Source organism: Sceloporus undulatus, chromosome 11, assembly GCF_019175285.1.
Source record: "Sceloporus undulatus isolate JIND9_A2432 ecotype Alabama chromosome 11, SceUnd_v1.1, whole genome shotgun sequence".
Taxonomy (NCBI): Eukaryota; Metazoa; Chordata; class Lepidosauria; order Squamata; family Phrynosomatidae; genus Sceloporus; species Sceloporus undulatus.
In genome coordinates this window covers 8,467,804-8,486,759 of record NC_056532.1, presented here as the reverse complement: position 1 = coordinate 8,486,759, position 18,956 = coordinate 8,467,804, and the positions used below count along the sequence as shown (strand labels likewise).

Genomic DNA, 18,956 nt, shown 5'->3' with positions numbered 1-18,956 from the left:
GCCAAATTATGATATCTGGTTGAGGGAGTCATTCACCCGACATGATACTCTTTTCATGCTCTATGGACCGTTTGCCTTTTTGGGTGCAACCTTCTGGGACAGAAGTAGGGCACTGATTTGATATTTGATTTTAAGATATAAAAAAAGAAGAGCCAATATGACTCTAGAAGATTAGGATTCAGTTCCCTAGTCAGCCACGGAAACTCATTGGATGGCTTTGGGCAACTCACACTCAGAGGAAGGCAATGGCAAAACCTCCTCTGAAGTTACCATAAGGCACCATAAATTGGAGGTGACTTGAAGGCACTAACAATAGGAACAACAAACTATTTCTTCTCTGCTGTCTCTGGAGAGTAAGAATGCACAACTGGCGGCTTCATCCATCCTTTGTGCATTCAGTGTGCCCCAAGGTTGTCATAATTCATAATCCAGCATTGTGCATACAGACACATGGGTATGCTCTTTTCTCTTGTGGCTATGTGGCCATCTTCTAGAAGAGTGCTGCTGTTGTGTGCCTTTAAGTCATTTCTGACTTATGACAACCTTATCATAGGTTTTGTTGTTGTTGTAAGCTTCTTCAGAAGAGGCTTTGCCCTTGCCATCTTCTGAAGCTATGAGAGTGTGACTCTCATGCCTGAGCCATGATCTGAACCCTAGTCTCCAGAGTCATAGTCCAGCACTCAAACCACTTGTTGTTGTCGTTGTGTGCCTTCAAGTCCTTTCCGACTCAATGCGACCATAAGGAAAACCTTTCCTCGTACTACGCAACCCTTAAATTTGATACAGATGAAGCCTTAGGGTCAAAAAGGTTGTGCACTTGCAGGGTAGTCGGTTGCTACCTTGAGTCCCTATATTAGGAGAAAGGCAGGATATGAGAAAATAATAGGTTTTTGTCATTCTCTAAAGTCTTTTACAGTTTGGGGGAAATAACAAAAACGAAATTATTTGCTTTTTCTCCCTTGAAGGCAATGCTCCAGGAGAAAAGCTTGTCTGAGCCGGAGGATGGGTTCGCAGCGCCACAACCGCCGGTCCGCGCCGAAACGACAACTGGGTCTCCGGTTCTTGGCGTCGCAGGAGTCAGCAGCACGCCTCTGAACAGCCCCCAGGTCCCAGATCCGGAGCAGGTTTGTGTCCGTGTGAATGAGACCAACGAGGTTGGAACGCTATTCTCTAAGGTCCTCTTTGGAGGAGGAGGAGGCCATGCCAAGACCGCAGATCCTTACTGCCGGGTTCCCAGGGACATGGATTTGCAACTCTCTTGCAGGAGAGGCTAAGGATCTGGAAGTAATGGAAGGATACGTTTCTGGAGAGGGCTTTGATAGGAGAGCTAGGATGGTCCAAGTCATGGGGTAGAGCTACGGTGTTTGGAAAGGGGGCAAAATGAGGCCATTGCCCCTCCAAATAAGCATTCTCCTCCCCTATTAATTTTTCCAGCATGGTTTGAATGTTGGACTAGGACACTGGGAGACCAGGGTTCGAATCCCAGCTCGGCCATGAAACCCACTGGGTGACTTTGGGCATGTCGCACTCTCTCAGCCTTTGAGGATGGCAATGCCAACCTTCCCTCTGAAGAAACATGCCTAAGAAAACCCCATCATAGTATTGCCACAAGTCAGAAACAACTTGAAGGCACACAACCCTCTTGTCTAAGACCAATCCCTGACACATTACTCTATATCCAATCCCAATGTGCATAAAACAGTGATGTACATTCCTAACTTTAAACCTGGGTGGACCAAACAGCTTTAAAGGTATCCTGTTATATTTATCATGTGCAGCCAGTTGTAAGGACATACAGTTTGTACTACCAGGAGTAAGCGCATGCAAACAAAAATAGTAATTCTGTTTGTTGTTGTGTGCCTTCAGGTTGTTTTCGAATTATGGGGACCCTAAGGCAACCCTATCATGGCAAGGTTTGTTCAGAGGGGTTTGCCATTGCCTTCCTCTGAGGCTGAGAGAGTGTGACTTGTCCTGGTAGTTTCTTGTGGGTTTTTTGGGCCATGTTCTAGAAGAGTTTATTCTAGATGTGGCTAACATCTTCAGAGATACATCAGGAACAAACTCTTCTAGAACACGGCCACGGAGCCCGAAAAACCCACACAAAACCTATGGATGCCGGCCATAAAAGCCTTCGACGTCACATTGTCCCAGTAGGTTTCTATGGCCAAGAACTGAACCTGGTCTCCAAACTCATAGTCCAACATTCAAACCACACTACGCTCTCTCGATATTTCTATAGGTATAGTAATATTGTCGGGCACGAATTTAACGGCGGTGGCAACTGTAAAACACGAAGATATCAATACAGATTTCAGTAGCGTTAATAGGATTTTCCCCTCCCTTCCTATGATTAAAACGCTTGCGTCTCACCCAGCTAGACTACTTTTGTCCCAACTGTTTGGGAGAGAATCACAATGCTAAAGTAACCTAACTCTGACCACAAATTATTCAAATCACAATATGATTTTAAAAAGGAAAGAGTTATAGATCCTGCCATTTTTTTTACACGACAATTAAATATAATTATGCGCTTTTACGCCAGAAAAGGAGGGACGGTTGTAAATTACTTTGCGAGTCTTGCCTGCCTCCTTATTGGCCAAATCTGTTTAGTAAGTGTGTTTTTATAAAGTGCTGACAACTTTCCCATATCAGAATTATAACGGGTCGTATAAAAAGGAAACCGAGACCTGAAACGGAGGGGAGCCACCTTCGCCGATGTCGGGGAAAAAAAGCCCTATTATAAAATGCAAGCGTTATTTAAGTAATGGCAATTGTGCCTTAGGCCTCGGAGCTTATTTTCCCCCCTCCGTTCTGTTTATTCGGATGATGGATAGCTAATCGGAAAGAGGTTGGGGCGAGAAGCAAAGACAAATTGCTACCAGAAAAGGGTGCGGAATACGTTTCGCATTGAAGTGAAACACAAGCTGCGGGGCCGCTAAGTAGAAAAACATACCTTTAAGGCCGATCGTTTTAATCGGCAGATTAGATTTGGAGTAAAACTGGTGATTTAGGGTTTGGTAAATGCTTTAGAGGGGTTCAGGTGAGTTGCGAGCCTCTCGTCTTCAGCCTTTCGACCAGCAAAAAAAGGTCAGACGTTAAGGCATTTCTAGGCTGCCCTTAATAATCATCATCATCATCATGCCTTGCCTTATAGCAAACCCTTGTACATTATTAGTGAGCTGGAACCAGAAGTGTTTTAGATGTTGGGCATTTTGCGTTGAGTCGATGGTTGATAACAGCATGAAATACAAGCTTGTAGCTAAGGCTAAAGCCTGAACAAACTGACTTTGAGAGGAGGATAGTTGGGACTTTGGCTGTACTTCTAAGTGTATAGCTGTTGTTGGGAGTGCAGCTTCCATCATCCCTCACCATTGCCTTGAGCAGATGGGAATTGCAGTCTAACCGTGTCTGGAAGGCTACATTTGTGCGGCTGCCTAACATTCTTTAATCTCCTTTATCGAAGACCATCGAGAACATTAAAGTCTACCTGCACGAGAAAGAGCTATGGAAGAAATTTCATGAAGCTGGCACAGAAATGATCATCACCAAAGCTGGGAGGTAGGCTTTGAAACCGTGTATTACAAGCCTTTTAAAATCACGTGTGGGTTTTGGGGTTTTTAAATCATGTATCACAAAGTATATAAAGCTTTCCCGATGTGGACTTCAAGGAGAGTACAAAAAACACTCTCCATTCCCAATAGAGGCTTAGACTCAATTAGGGTCTTGTAGAAATAATGCAGTTTGACATCACTTTAAGTGCTGTAGCTCTGTCCTATAGAATCATGAGATGTGTAGTTTTGCAAGGGCTTCTGTATCAAAGAGTCCTGGTGCCTCCCCAAATTACACATCCCAGGATCCTGTAGGATGGAGCCCTGGCAGTTAAAGTGGTGCCAAACTGCATTGTTTCCACAAGTTTCAGTCGTGCGGCTGCCCCACTTGCGCTCCTGAGGCCTATGCATGGCAGGGGGTTGGACTGGATGGCCCTTGCAGTCTCTTCCAACTCTACGATTCTATGATTCTGTGATTCTATGACCATTGATGCTGTAGCAAAATGTATAAAGCAAGAGCGGAGAATCTGTATCCTGCAAACCAGATGTGGTCCAGAGCGTTTGCCAGCTCCTTATGCTCTTATCTCAGACCAGTGCTGGGAGATAAAGTAAGAGGGTACTTAATCTGGTGCAGAATCCTGCAGGATGTAGTCCAAAAATGTCAACTTTCCAAGCTCTGCAACTGACCAAGAGATTAGTGGTTCCATTGAGTACTCTGGATGTAATTGTCATATGGGAAATGTGCATTTCTTCACTTCTTTCCTAATGTAGTTAACCAAACCTGCCTCTTTCGGTGTATCTCCTGCTTGCTGTGCTGAGTGTCCCAAAGTCCTGCCCTCTTAGCACCACTGAGCAGTTCGACAGTGAGTTAATTCCCATGCTCTTTTAGGGATCCTTTTGTTAGATTTACGATACATTACCTCCAAATGTGGGAAGCCGCCCTTGTCAAATTTGGCACCTATCTGCTCATTCCAGACCTGTTCCCCAAAGTCATAGATTTGCAGAATCTTATTATTAAAAGGAACCACAAGGGCCATGAAGTGCACCCCATTGGCACACAAGAATACACAATTAAAGCATGCCCGAAAGATGCCCATGCGATCTATGTTTAAAGACTTCCGGAGACGGAGAGTCCACCACAATTCAAGGCAGCGGAGAGCCTTCACAGCACGAAAAGTCCTTCCTAATGTTTACATGGAATCTCTTTCCTTGGAATTTGGGATCCTTGCTTTTTGTTCTAGTTTCTGCAGTGGTACAAAACAAATCGGTTCCATCTTCTTCGTGGCATGCTTTCCAGTGGGTCACCTCTCCGTCTTTGCCATAGCTCCCTAAGTCGTTCCTGATAAGGCCCTTGCTATGATCCCTGGAGCGTCTAAGCATCACGTCCCTTGGGTTTGCAAAGGGATGATTTGCGCAAGAAGCGAGTTTGGGGTTGGTTTCACAGATCCTGGTGTGACATACAAGGGAGGACTCCTGCTAGCATTAAACACTGTTCTCCCAGCTAGAGGCCAAACAGCAATCCCTTTCTGCGAACCCTTCGTTCGGTTCCCCTTCTTGAACTTGACAAGAAGGAGACGAGCTCCATAAATTACCAAGGATTTATGGTTAGCTTCTCCTTAATTCGAGCTTCTCCTTACTCCTTCCTAGGCTTGATCTGGGGAAGATGTTGAAAAAGGAGAGTAAAACTCCCCTCCTCAGCTCCGACCGGCACAGCTTTGTTGCCAAGAGCTTATGATTTATAAAGTGGAAACATCTTTAAAATGCACTTCACTATCTTTCCAATGTTTGGTTGTTTTGTTAGGGGAGTTCGGAAAGGGGGGGGGGGAATGAAGAGATTATTCCATATTAAAAGGATCATCAAAAGAAAGGAGGGGGAACTCGCCACCCAATTTATGTTATTGCTGAGTCCCCTGAACTTTGCACAAAGTGGTCGGACTCCTTCGCGGATAAAATATGGCGCATAGAAGCGTACAAAGCTTGGACGCTTGCAGCGCATAAATCTGCGTGTTCTTCTAGTTCCAAGGTTTCTTGATGACTTTATTTTTGGCATCTTGGATGTCTTATTCTTCTAATCATTGTTTGAAAATATGCATTACATTTAGTCCTGCCGCCGCCATTGCAATGTACTTTTGAACTTCCTGGAGACATCCAACTAACCGATATTCGAAAGAGGATGCTGGTTTATATGGATCTTTGGTCTCATGTATTAAGTCTCCGATCGCGCCCGTTGTTGTAGTGGAACCAGGGCTGGTGGGGTCTATATGCTGAGATTGAATAAACAGGGTTAACACAATCATATGTTTCTCCTTTCGGACATCCCTCTTCCTTCTGAGTTTCGCTACCATCTGTATGTGGAAGGTATGGAGCAGAGACAGGGGTTTTACTCACATGATGTGAACTTACTCTTGCAGTGATGTAAAGCAATGGTTCCCAACCCCTGGTTCCTCCAGATGTTTTGGACTTCGACTCCCAGAATCCCCAGCCAATATGGTCGGTGCTCAGGAATGCTAGGAGCTGAAGTCCCACACGTCTGAGAGACCAGAGTTTGCAAACTACTGACGTAGACTACTTTTGAGTGGCTTCATGTTAAGTGAGCAGTGAGGAGGAAGAGACTCAGGTGTCCCGCCTTGAGCATTTGGAGAAAAGGTGGGGATATAGAGGTAAAACAATAATAATACTGCATATACACGACTATAAATCGACTCATGTATAAGTCGAGGGCAGGATCGGGGGCCAAAATTATGGATTTTGATATGACCCACGGATAAGTCGAGGGTAAAACTTAAGGTCATGTAACAGGATCGAAAGGACGAAGGAAAGGAAAACAATGCCAAAGAACGTAGAGAATCCTGGCAGCATAACTGCTCATACTAAAGATTGGGTGGATGAGTGATTGTCATAGATCAGGGGTCAGCAACCTACGGCCCGCGGGCCGGATCTGGCCCAACGAGGTCTTGGGACTGGCCCCAGCCTGGTCCTGCTGCCGATTGCTGCCCCCGCCGCAGCTTCCACGCCGCTCTGGGCGCCATTTTGAGTTCGGCCCCCCAGTTGTCTGAGGGACAGCAACCCGGCCCCTGGCTCAAAAAGGTTGCCTTCCCCTGTCATAGATTATGCTCTTGCCTTTCACAAGAGCATGGTTCCTTTTTATAAAAAAAGAGTTATAGTACAGTACTTACATTGACCCATGGATAAGTCGACCCAGGCTTTTTGGGTCAATGTAAGTACTATAACAGTTTTTTCACCAAGATTTCTAGACTTATACATGAGTATATACCAGTGATGGTGAACCTTTTAGAGGCCGAGTGCCCAAACTGCAACCCAAAAGCCACTTATTTATTGCAAAGTGCCATGTCCCTCAGGCTTTCTAGTAACAAACTGTGGTAAACTCTATGCTGGGGCGATGGCACATGTGCCCACAGAGAGGGTTCTGAGTGCCACCTCTGGTACTTGTGCCATAGGTTCGCCATCACTGGTATATACAGTACACAGAATCATAGAGCTGCAAGAGACCACAAGGGTCACCCAGTGCAAACCCCTGCCATGCCAACTGCATTGGAAGCTGGATCTTCGAAGGTGAGACACTTTGGGGGGCACAGAGCATGCCATGGCATGCAGCTTTCTCCTCCAAGCCTTTTCTGCCCATCCCCAGCACCTGCCAGGTATGAAAACAACCTCATCTTGGCTAAGGGCATTGCCAGCCCTTTACCAGGGCATGGCGGCTGGTCTTTCTTCCATCCTTCACTCTTGGTGGGCTTCAGATGCACCCCCAAAGGCCGTCTCCTCTCCTGCTACGTCTTTTCAGAGTCCTTGCTTTAAGAGACAGTCCCTCGACAGCTTCTGTCTTTTATGGGAGCCATTAAAAACGGGGTTATGAAACGGAGCAGCGTCGTTAACCACGCTCCCACTTCTAGGCCTTTTATAGGGCCCTTTTCGAGATTTACCTTTGAATAAATTGGCATCTAATTTTAGCTCTGTTATGGTTTGGGCTCGGGAGGGAAGGGGGGCATTTGGGTGGTACGCTAAAACGTCCAAACCGGGCACGGAGATCAACACGACCCTGCTTCCTTCCCTTCCCGCGAGGCTCCCGGGAAAGTGGATTTGTTTAAATCTTTGTTTAAATCTTTGGATGGGTTCCCTACGTCTGTATCAAAGAGAGTATGTCTTAAGTAAATTTTAAAAAGAGAAGATGAGCTGGCCTGCCTGTCCCAAATATTAAGAAAAATACAACTCCGAGCCACATAACCTCATGGCATTGCCACCAGATAAATCTTCCCCGTCTGTCTCCAGGGCCACGGGTTCAAGGTTGCTTGTGTTTGGGGGGGGAGAGAGAAAGGATTTGGGATTGAAAAATGAACTAGCGATGAGAACTTCAGCTGAACCTGTATTGTTTGTTATTCTGGAGTCAGGATCTGGCCCAGGCTAAGCTGGGACTTCAAAGAGGGTGGCCCTTGCTTTGTATATAGAAAGCCATCGGGCGATAAGAGGAGTTGGCGATGGGAGAACCCTGGGAAAAAAAGGACCCTGATGGGAAAGCGCTTTGATCTCTCTAAAGTATTTTCCGAAGGCCAGATTCCTTCTCCTCCTCCTCCTCTTTTTCTTCTTCTTCTTTTTTTAAAAAATGCAGTTTTGAAAGGCCGGAGCTTGACTCTTTGCGTCGCGTCCGATAAGCCGCGTGCGATGTTCGCTTTCAAGTTTTGGTGGACGAGGGCATTGGAAAGGCAACCTAAACTCTCTACTAAGAAAAGCTGCATCCTCTAATGGATGTCTTTGCTTACAATGTCTTTCGAAGCTCCACCGGCTTCTTCAAAGGTGTTATAAAATCATACAAGAGAAAGGAAAAATACGACAATGTTAGAGTCACAGGCCTACGTTATGCCAAAATGTTGTTGTTGTGTTCAGGTAAGATGGCATAGGAAGAGGCCATCCTTCCCTTTTGGCTCTATGGCTTGTAGGAGGCACTTTTGCCAGCGGAGCTTCGAAAGCTTGCATCATGTACTTTGCACATTTTGGTTGCCCCAATGAAGCCATCGCTGTTTTGGGGATTTTGGATGGTATTGTACTTGTTGTATGGCCAACATGGATATATAGTACAGGCTAAGATTTCCAAGAACGTTGAATGTTGTGCGCAGTCCTACTTCGCCGCCGCTTCAGATTTGCATGTTTCCACGGAGGATAGTTCACGAAGAGGTAACTCACACACTACTCACTCACCAAAGCTGTTGGATTTCTGGTTCCCAGTTTGGATTACCCCAACCACATTTCGTTGTGGCTTTGGGCGAGGAGTCTGCCATCCTCCTCGCTGGCATCATGGTTGACTCATTCCTGGTAAATGGACCGTGTTTTCCAAAACAAGCCAGAAATCCGTATGGCTTGCCAAAAAAGAATGGTCGCATTCCTTCCCCGTCGAAGGCTCAGCGAGCGAAAAGGCCGACCGGTCTCCGGATGGACGGTTTTGGCTTTTTGGCTCCGCGTCAATAACCGCTGTACATGGCCAGGAACTGTGGGACTTACTACTACACGGAATAAAAAAGAGCTGATTAAACAAATAGAAATTCCCCTAAGTGGCTTCTCCTCTAACAGTTCATTTAAAAGCCATTTGTGATTCTCCAAATGTGCCCGGGACAAACTGAACCGAGGAGGGATCACTTCATTATTGGAGCAAAGAAGTCAGTCGCACTTCATCGCTTAGCTATTTTAACCCTGGTCTTTTCTCCTTTCTCTTCGGATGTTTTTTCTTTGTACTTGGCCACCAGCAGAGAGCCCTTCTCAACTATGGAGGCTGTGAAAACCATCTGAGAGACAGTCCTGAGACGTCTTCATCAGTGTCTTGGCTTGGGCATCTTCTGCAGACCGTTGGCTTTTGGGGAAGGAAGGTCAGGAGTGTCTAAAGCTGGAGCAAAGATGAGACCTGTTTGCAGGACTATCCAAAGACATTTCATTGTCTGCGGTACGGAAAGGGATCTTGTAGCACCTTTGAGACCAACTGATTGAAAGAAATTGTAGTCTTAACTTAGACTTGGACTGCTTCCTCAGGTTATAATCAGACTCTATGAATAGCCATAGAAATGCAAAACTTGTGATGGAGTGACAAGTTCAGTTTCGAGGGACAAAGGCAGGAGGGAAGATGTTGCCTAAAACCAGGGCAGGTGGATGATCCAATGGATGGTGGAGGGAGTTTTGGGTTGGGGTGTGCGCAGGCTGGGAACCAGAAAGGAGATGTGATAAGGTGCCCAAGAGCATCCTTATGATGCATCTGCTACCGTTCCATGTACAAAATCCTAACAGGAATACAGCACTTCAAGCACACAGGTGACTGTCAAAAGGGCGAGGAAAGAGAGTCGAGGAGTTTGCAGCAGTTTTATTGCATGTGTTCACTTGCATCTGAAGAAAACAGTAGGGATTTAGTGGAACCGCAGACGCTTCCTTCCAGCTTTCCTCCCCGCCGTTGGCCACCCAGAGCCTTGGGATGTCAAGAGCAGCTGGGAAGTTTGGGCTGTCATTTCAAGGGGCTGGCGTATAACAGCTGTCGGCCTCCTCCGCTAAGGAAGATTGGACTCTCTGGAAGGTCTAGCTCCATAAGACTGAAATGGGTGTTTTCTAGTCTCTGAGGATGGAGAAAGGAATCTGGGGAGGCAGCGTTAGGCTGTTGTTGTTTGTTGCAATTCTGATCAACACCAGTCATAAGTTGGCAGAAGAGCACACCTGATGTTCCTCAAGAGAGCCAGATAGAGGACAGCTGCAGTCCAGCATCCTCTCAGTGCAGCATAAGTTTTGGCACATGGAGGTACACTACTTGAGCACTACACAACACCTACGCATGTACAGCGCTGTGTAAATTTACAGCGCTTCATAAATAAAGGTTAATAATAATAATAATAAAGAGCGACATTGCACAACACATGTCAAAATATAGGTGCCATTGCAAAATGCACAATATGCAATGCACTGCCACACTGCAAAGTATAGGATGCACACTGTCCTTTGTGGTGGTTGTTGTGTGCCTCCAAGACATTTTTGACTTATGACCACCCTAAAGTGTGCCTATCATAGGGTTTTCTTGGCAAATTTCTTCAGAGGAGGTTTGCCATTGCCATCCTCTGAGGCTGAGAGTGTGTGACTTGCCCAAAGTTTACTTGGCGAAGCCAGGATTCAACCATGGGCTGTGGAGACATAGTCCAATGCTCGAACCACTACTACACCATGCCCAGAAATCATACATACATACATACATACATACATATATTTATTTCGGTCAATGACCAATAAAAACAAGGATAGATAAGGCACTATACAGTACATTACAATCAATGCATTAAAATACAATATTAAATACAGAATTAAAAGCAAGATTAAATCCGAAATATTTGTATTACATGATGGTTGTGTTTCCTGGGGAAATTATTGGAATTGCAGACCAAAAGAGTAATGTTTCTCCCTATCTTTTCTCTTGCCTCTCCTGCTTTCATGCCAGTGGCTTGAAGAATTGGCTGGGCTTTAAACTGAACTTGAAAGGAGCTATCTAAAGAACTGAACCATTATTGCCTGAGTTGGTTGAACACCTTGGAGAGTGTCTCTGTATAAAAACCTGGAGTAGGAAGCCACCATAGTGATTTGAGCGTTGCACCAGGACTCTGGAGACCAGAGTTCAATTCTCAGCTCGGCTATGAAACCCACTTGGCGACCCTTAGACAAGTCACACACTCTCAGCCTCGGGAAGGCAATGGCACACCTCCTCTGAACACAACTCATGCCAAGGAAACCTCATGATCGGGTTGCCGTAAGTCAGAAATGGCTCGAAGGCACACAGCAACAAGGTGGACCACTCCGCCAGCTGCCACTGTTGCTTTGCTTTGCCGAAACCTGTTTTGCGGTGCATCGGGAGAGTTTCTAAGTACAGTCAAGCATGGGCTGCCAATGCAGGGAAACAGAATAGCCTCGCTCGACTTATTCATAAAGCCAGCCCTGTCTTTTGCTATCAGTTTCCTCCAGGCCTTCCAATAAACCCCCGAAACTTGCTACCCCGAAACTAGCTGGAGCAGGACATACTATTATAAATCCGCACTGACAAAGCTATGGCAAGCGTTGGATCCTGCCAGCCAAAACCCACTATTGGGATGAACAATCCCCCAGGCATCTCTTGATCCATCTCAAGCAATGCATTCCAACCTGTCAAGGGGAAAACATCCCACAAATGCCGTTTCGATCCAACTTTGCCGACTACGTTTGCCTTGGTTGCCGCAGATGCCAAAACGCAGCGTCTCATAACCATGATGAAATGCCAATATAAAGCTTCGTACCCGGCCCTTTTCCTGGAAAAGGGCGCAAGAAAATTGGCAGGACCCCGCTTGTCCTGTTGCGCCAAATGCTACCAAAGGTAGTTACGGAGCGAGTCCCGGCTTAAGCGACACCTAAGATCAGATGCGAGTTGTCATTTGTTATCCGAAAAAGAATGTCGGCTGTATACATTACGGCCGTGCCCGGGCTCCCTCTATTTATTTTAGAGAGCTATTCTAAAGGACATTATAAACTCCGACTTGTCTCCTCTATATGAATTCCATATGTTAAAGCTTAATTTTAAACGCCATTAAAAAGCACTTAGCATTTATAGTATATTTGATCTCGGCTCCCTTAGCAGCTTGGATGCGGCAGAGTTTGGGAAGCGCAAGGGAGAAGAAGAGAAGCCATTCAAGATGTGGCGCTCACAAATATCCTTGCGGGATATTCCAGAATATCTTTAATTCTTCCCCCCCGATTTAAAAGTACCATTTAAGGCAAAAATTGATTTGGGTATGTGGGTATGGATATATTTAAATGACAACTGTAATTTAAGGGGCCATTCAGACTACCTTTTACCCCGGATCCGGAATCGGATCTTGCATGTGAAGACCATATTGGCCCCGAAACTTTCACAATCGAATGAGAGTCATGCACAATCGTTTCGGGGCAAATGCAAAGCAAAGCAAAAATTGGTTTCCAAATCAGGTTCCGTTGGTGCCGTTTCTCTCTTTCCAAATGTCCGAATCCACGCCGTATATTTGCAACATTGAATGTAAACAGGTTTGCGACTGTATTTATACAGGTGCTTACCTGTGTCCAAGGTTTAGAGGGGAAGCATCGTTTTTATGAATGGGACGTTTTGGTAAACTGTAGACTGACTACCCTTTTATTTTTTGGAGAGTCCAAATTTTAATGACATGGTAAACACTGTGAATTTATGCCGGGTGTCAAAAAAAGAGAGCCAATTCAAAAGGCTTCGGCAAGGAGCCCATTTTGTGGACTCCTGCCCAAGCGGTCACAAAATGGTGTCCAACTGCGCTATTTCTGCAGTGCAGATTCATCCTTTTTTGCAACGCAAAATGTGTGGCTTTATCACAAGAGTTGCGTTAATAGGGACAGTGAAGAAGAGCTTGGAAAGGTTAAGTGTTTTTGGACTACAGCTCCCAGCAGCCATGCTGTTTAGGGGATTCTGGGTGTTGTAGTAGCCCCTTCAAAAAGCCACTTTCTCATGCTTTGTGGATTCTTTACATTAACTGCGCATCTGTCGAGTACGAGATGTTTCCAAACCTCTTGGCTTTTGGCTGTACAGTATTTGCTCGTCTCGCTAGGAAAAATGTATCTTGGATATGTGGGGGGAAATGTGTTTTCCTGTGACGAAGCCGATGAGTGTGTATATATATATACACACACACGTATCTTTGCAAACGTTGTGTTTGCTTTTGCAAGTACGGCAAAGGCGTTAATGTATTTTTTCTCTTTCTTCTTGTCTTTTTTCCCCTTAAGGAGGATGTTTCCAAGTTACAAAGTCAAAGTCACCGGGATGAACCCCAAGACCAAATACATCCTTTTGATCGACATCGTCCCGGCCGATGATCATCGGTACAAATTCTGCGACAACAAATGGTAGGCAATTATTATTATTATAACCTAATCGTTTTAGTGCGACATCCAGCCGACGACAACTGATGTTTTATGGCACACAGACATGCATGGGTTTGGGAGTTATGCCAGCGTGGCTTATTGTATTATGATATAATTCTATCATATTATATAATTGTATAATATAATCATTATATTATAATATGGTTATTATTATATGGTCCATGGCAGAGACAATATGTATGAATGATTGGCGCTTTTAACTGCATTGGAAGGGATGAGCGTGGAAAACATAGGGTTAGGGTTATTCATGTCCTATGAAAAATTGGCCTCTCAAAAGATTGTACAGGTATCCAGTAAACTGTTATTTATTTTAAATTATTGTAAACGGCTTTAGGTCTCATGCTGGGGAAAAAGCGGAATATAAATTAAATAAGGAAATCAAATAAGCATTTTAGCTTGTATTCCTTTTGGGGAGGAGAGTGATTCAGCTTTCTAATCCGGTGTTCGGATCTAGCCGCAAGTAGAAGAAGTGGGACGACTTTATTAATATGCAAACCTATAAGCCAGTGTCATAAAACCACATTTTTATGCAATTGCTTTGCATATAGGATGGTGGCAGGAAAGGCGGAACCTGCGATGCCCGGCCGATTGTATGTCCATCCGGATTCACCGGCCACCGGTGCCCACTGGATGCGCCAACTGGTGTCTTTCCAGAAACTGAAGCTCACAAACAACCACCTGGACCCCTTCGGACACGTAAGTGGCAATATCTATATCTGTTACAGTGGGACCTTGTTATCTGCTAGGGTTTGGTTCCAGGAACCCCCGTGAATAACAAAATCCATGAATGCCCAAGTCCCATTACATGCAATGGCATAGCAAAACAGTGTCCCTTATCTAAAGTGTCAGATACGCTGCTTTCTTTAAAGGCGAGGGTGATCTTTCCACAATTGTGCATAGGGCACATATGGTTCCTTGTTCACATCTCCTAGCGGTCTTGCGTAGGAGCAGGTTTCGTGAACCATTTGCCACTTTCTTGACAATGTATACAATTATACAGAACAATTTTAATTTGGCTCATCATATGTAGCAACACACACAGGAGGGAACTCCGATGGGTTTTTATGAATGCAGGACATTCTCCATGGCTCAGCAACAGACCATTGCTTACCTACGTCAAAACACATATGGTAGCTATGTACGGTGTGTGAGTTTGCTTTTCCGGGAATGGTTTTGACTGCTGCGATTGCCTTGGAAATGGCAGCACTGAGCGCCAGATCCCATTTCAGCGTGTGAGCTGTTTCCAACTTCATGTGCCTATTTGGAAAGCTATATGGGACTCTAACTCCCAGAATCCCCCAGCCAGCATAGCCACTAGTAAAGCTGGCTGAGATATTTATTCCCACCAAGTAGCTTTCCTAAGCTGCCCGAGTCTTAGTACAGGTTATCCGAAAGTGTTTTGGGTTTCAGAATTATTATTATTTGGGGGAATGTTTCCATATCCATAATGAAACGTCTTCCAACTCTGTGATCACTAAGATCACATTATATGGGAACCACATCTAAACATGACATTTGTGTATGCTTCATACACACCTGCTGTAACTGCATTACAGTTAGGAAGGCTGGGATTTTCGATTTCGCTGCAACATGAATAAACATGCGCATGTGTATGTGTGTTTTTCTTGGTCTTATAAGTGTCTTAAAAAGACAGCAAGGTTAAGAATATCATGGGATCAGTGGCTTAAAGAAACACTGCAAGGGGATGGGGAAGTGAACCACAATTACAACTGTGCATCCGATAGTCCAGTTCTGCATTATATTGTGTATAGAAAACTTATATTTCTGTAAGAATACATTGCGGTTGTTTGAAGCACTTCTGCATTCAAAAACCAGGTACAGGAAGGAATAATATTGGGACGCATTTTACGCCTTCCATATCAAAACAGGACTCAATGCAGTCTCTGGGCCAGCAGTCTTGGGAAACCATACGAGAGTGATAGCGAACCTATGGCACGCATGCCAGAGGTGGCACTCAGAGCCATCTCTGTGAGCACATGTGCCGTCGCCCCAGCACAGAGTTTGCCAGAGTTTGTTGCTAGAAAGCCAGAGAGACATGGCACTTTGCAATAAATAAGTGGGTTTTGGGTTGCAGTTTGGGCACTCGGCCTCGAAAAGGTTCACCATCACTGCCATACGATCTCAAACAGGGGCTGCATTTTGATACTACACAATACATCACTTGATGGTACATAATACATCACCCTTTTGATCCACCTGAGAGATGGGTGGAAGTTTAATGTGGTATAGTGGCTAAAGCGGGGCTTTGCAATTGTGACAGCGGCCAATGTTGGCCTCTGCGCACTCGGAGCAGGTTGCACCAACACAATGGCGGCCGAAAATGCAAATTGGAAGTCGCTTCTTGCTTTCGTTTCTTACATTTTGGGCTTTCTTTGAGTCTGGGGTATGTGAGTGTAATAGGATATGAAGAGTGAGGAGGCGGCTTACGACAGTAATAAAATCCATACAGCATACAAATAAATCCCATTACCTATATTGTAACGATTGGCATTAGTAAGCGTTTGGGAAAAGGTGGGTTATTGAGATAGATAGATGTAACTATGGTTCTAGTAATGTCTAGCATTCTGAGAGCAATCTGGGGGTCAAATAAAAATTAACCTCCAATTCAGTCCCTTTATGTTTATAGGGAGAAGGGGAATGTCTTTCCTTTCCTTTTGGGACTTGAATGTTTTGGGCTAGCCTTGCCTTGGACCTGCTCCTTGGAGCCATTGCAAAACATGAGACACGAGCCTCTTTTGGATGCCTTTCGGTCCCAAACGGTAGGAGAAGCCAGACGCTCTTTTGGCGGCAGATGGTCCAGGAGGCATTTATCAGCCCTTTAAAAACGTAGACATCCTTTTAAGCCACTTCTGATTAAAGGCAAAATCCCTCCTCTTAAGGGGAAGACATTAATTTATGTATTTCCAAATCTTTACATTGAGATAACCAGCCCTGACAAAAACCACTGATTTATGCGGCCGTCCGGAGGGTGGTTAGGGATATAGCAAGCTTAACTCCTTTGACAGATTTTGGGCTTCTTTTTAAAGACATTATTATTATTATATGTCTATTCCACACGCGCACTTCTTTTCTTTCTTTGGAAGGGAAAAAAGGAATGCACTTTTTGGAAACGCACGCCAGTAAGGAAAACGAAACGCTGACACAACCAAACCATATCCATTAATAAAGCCAGGTTTATTTAAGATGCTAGAGGTCCAACGGCGGCTGAAAAAGGAGACACAATCCTCCAAAGCTGCCCCTGGATGCGAAATCCAACGAACGCAACCTCACAAAGGGTTCGCTCATGAAGGAAGACGATCTGTAATGTAGATTTTTGTGGGGTTTTGGCCTACGGGGCCATGTTCTGGAAGAGTTTATTCCCGACGTTTCGCCAGCATCTGTGGTTGGCATCTTCGGATGAAGATCTCTGAAGATGCCAGCCACAGATGCTGGCGAAACATCAGGAATAAGCTCTTCTAGAACATGGCCACATAGCCCCCAAACCCATAAAAATCTATGGATGCCGGCCATGAAAGCCTTCAACTTCAACCTATAATGTCTTAGGAAGCGAGTTGGTACTCGCAGTAGGCCAGGGAAGGGCACTCCTTACTCAGTCTATCCGAAGGGTGGTTATTTTTATAGCAATATCTACTCCTAAAGGGATTCCAGTTCCAAAAAGAGAGGTTACTCTTTGAACTGGAGATGTAGGGAGAGACCTAGATAGATCGAAAAGGGAGGCGAAGTACCATCAACTCTTTGCTTACTAGCTGGAGCAATTCTCTCAGATCGGAATGTGTTTTAGAGTGTGTGGTTCCACATAACATCAGCAAAACAGCAGAAGATATAGCCATGCTGGGTTTTGGTTGGCAGAAGGTAAGACTGGGATCCACTTGTAGATGGTTGGATGCTTTGCAATAGACCAGGTTCAGACCTACCATTCAACGTTGCTACTCAACCGTCGGATTTTGAGTCCTCAAAGGGCAGCAAACTGTGAGTAATTTACTCTCTCATTATTGTATTTTTATCGCTGGACAAGTAGAGGTGCGTATGGGATTTTCTGCCTCCTGTGCCAAAATAGCTTCCTTGGTTTGTGTTAACTGTACTGTATACCTTGACTAGCATGAAAGGTGATATTGGATGTAACGTGCTGTTCTACCTCCGGCGTCCAAACCTATTGGAGAAACCATTTCTATACTGTGGTACATTCGTAAGTTTTTAAATTCCTACTAACAGTTAGATTTAGCACGCTTTGAGAAGACATGCTCCCTGAAGTAGTTGGAAGCCCCTCGCAGTTTTCCTTAACTTTGTATCTAGCATTTCCCATGCTTTGTTTTGTGTTTGGTCGCTGGCAGATAAACATGAGTGTAAGTTGCAAGTCTGTTTGTTGAGGTACACAAGAAATTCTTCTGAGGGAGAGAAAATAGGTTCATAGGATCACAAGAAGAGACCGGCAAAAGCACTACTTTCTTGCCACATCATGCATTCTCCTTGAATGCATCTTATCTTTTTAATGGCACATGGACATCTTCCCACTTGTGTGGTTCATGGGGACCAGTAAGTAATTCCTTCTAGTCTTCCAAGCCACTGTTTTCCATCCAACTTCAATCTAAACCAGTGGTCCCCAAACTGTGCTCTTTAAGAGATTTTGGACTTCGGCGCCCTGAAGCCTCAGCCATATTGATGCTCCAGGATTTGGGAAGTTGGACTCCAAAGCATCTGAAAGGCCAAAGGTTGAAGGCAGTAGTCTAGCTTTGAGGGTCCAGGGTTAGGTCTCCTTTGATCCTTCCACCTGGTAGGTCCTAATGGTAGGTCCACTAGTGCTTATTCTCTGGCAGCTCCTAGAACTAACTTTCCTTTACTCAAGGGATATGTGTACAAGTGACCCAAGGATGCATCCATGTACAGTGTGCCATTTTCAAGTGTAGTACCTACTCAAAGGAAGGGAAGCTTCTTGATGCAGTTATGGTCTCTCTTCTACTTCTTTGAACCATTCCGTCCGAACAGTTGGCTCCTGCTTTTCTTCAAATATACCTCTGCCAAAGAAAACAAAATGTCCTCCTTTGTGGCCTCTAGTTGGACACAGGATTTTGGACTCGCTGGGCCTTTGGTCTGATCCAAGAGGGCTCTTCTTAAATGATCCCAGGGCCGACATATTTATAGAGAGGCTGTTCTTACTTGATATATATAAAATGAAACGTGCAGCTTGAGTTTCCAAATGAGAAGGGTGCCTCGGTTCACTTGCTTACTAGGAGGATAGATATAGAGAGTTTGTTAAAGATGGGGATTAGGCTTGGGGTCATACGATTCCCTGGGAGAAGCTATTAAAACGGAAGGGCTGGCAGGGCCGCTGTCTCTTGTTTTGTATTAAAACGGTAACTGCCATGGCAACTTTTGTACTCCGCGACACACAATCGAGCGTTTCTCGAAATGGCGCTCCCCTTTATTTATTGGCATGAAAGTCAATATGTT

At 44.9% G+C, this 18,956-nt stretch overlaps 1 protein-coding gene across 1 annotated transcript in view; it reads left to right on the top strand.

Annotated features, from left to right (window-relative positions):
• The first annotated feature begins 968 nt into the window (after positions 1–968).
• Positions 969–18,956, top strand: part of TBX4 (T-box transcription factor 4) — a 34,957-nt gene continuing 16,969 nt past the window's right edge. Inside the window, exons 1-4 of the mRNA XM_042442258.1 lie at positions 969–1,124; positions 3,464–3,558; positions 13,329–13,448; positions 14,036–14,183. Of these exons, the coding sequence (XP_042298192.1) occupies positions 969–1,124; positions 3,464–3,558; positions 13,329–13,448; positions 14,036–14,183 (519 nt within the window). The remainder of the gene's footprint in view (positions 1,125–3,463; positions 3,559–13,328; positions 13,449–14,035; positions 14,184–18,956) is intronic.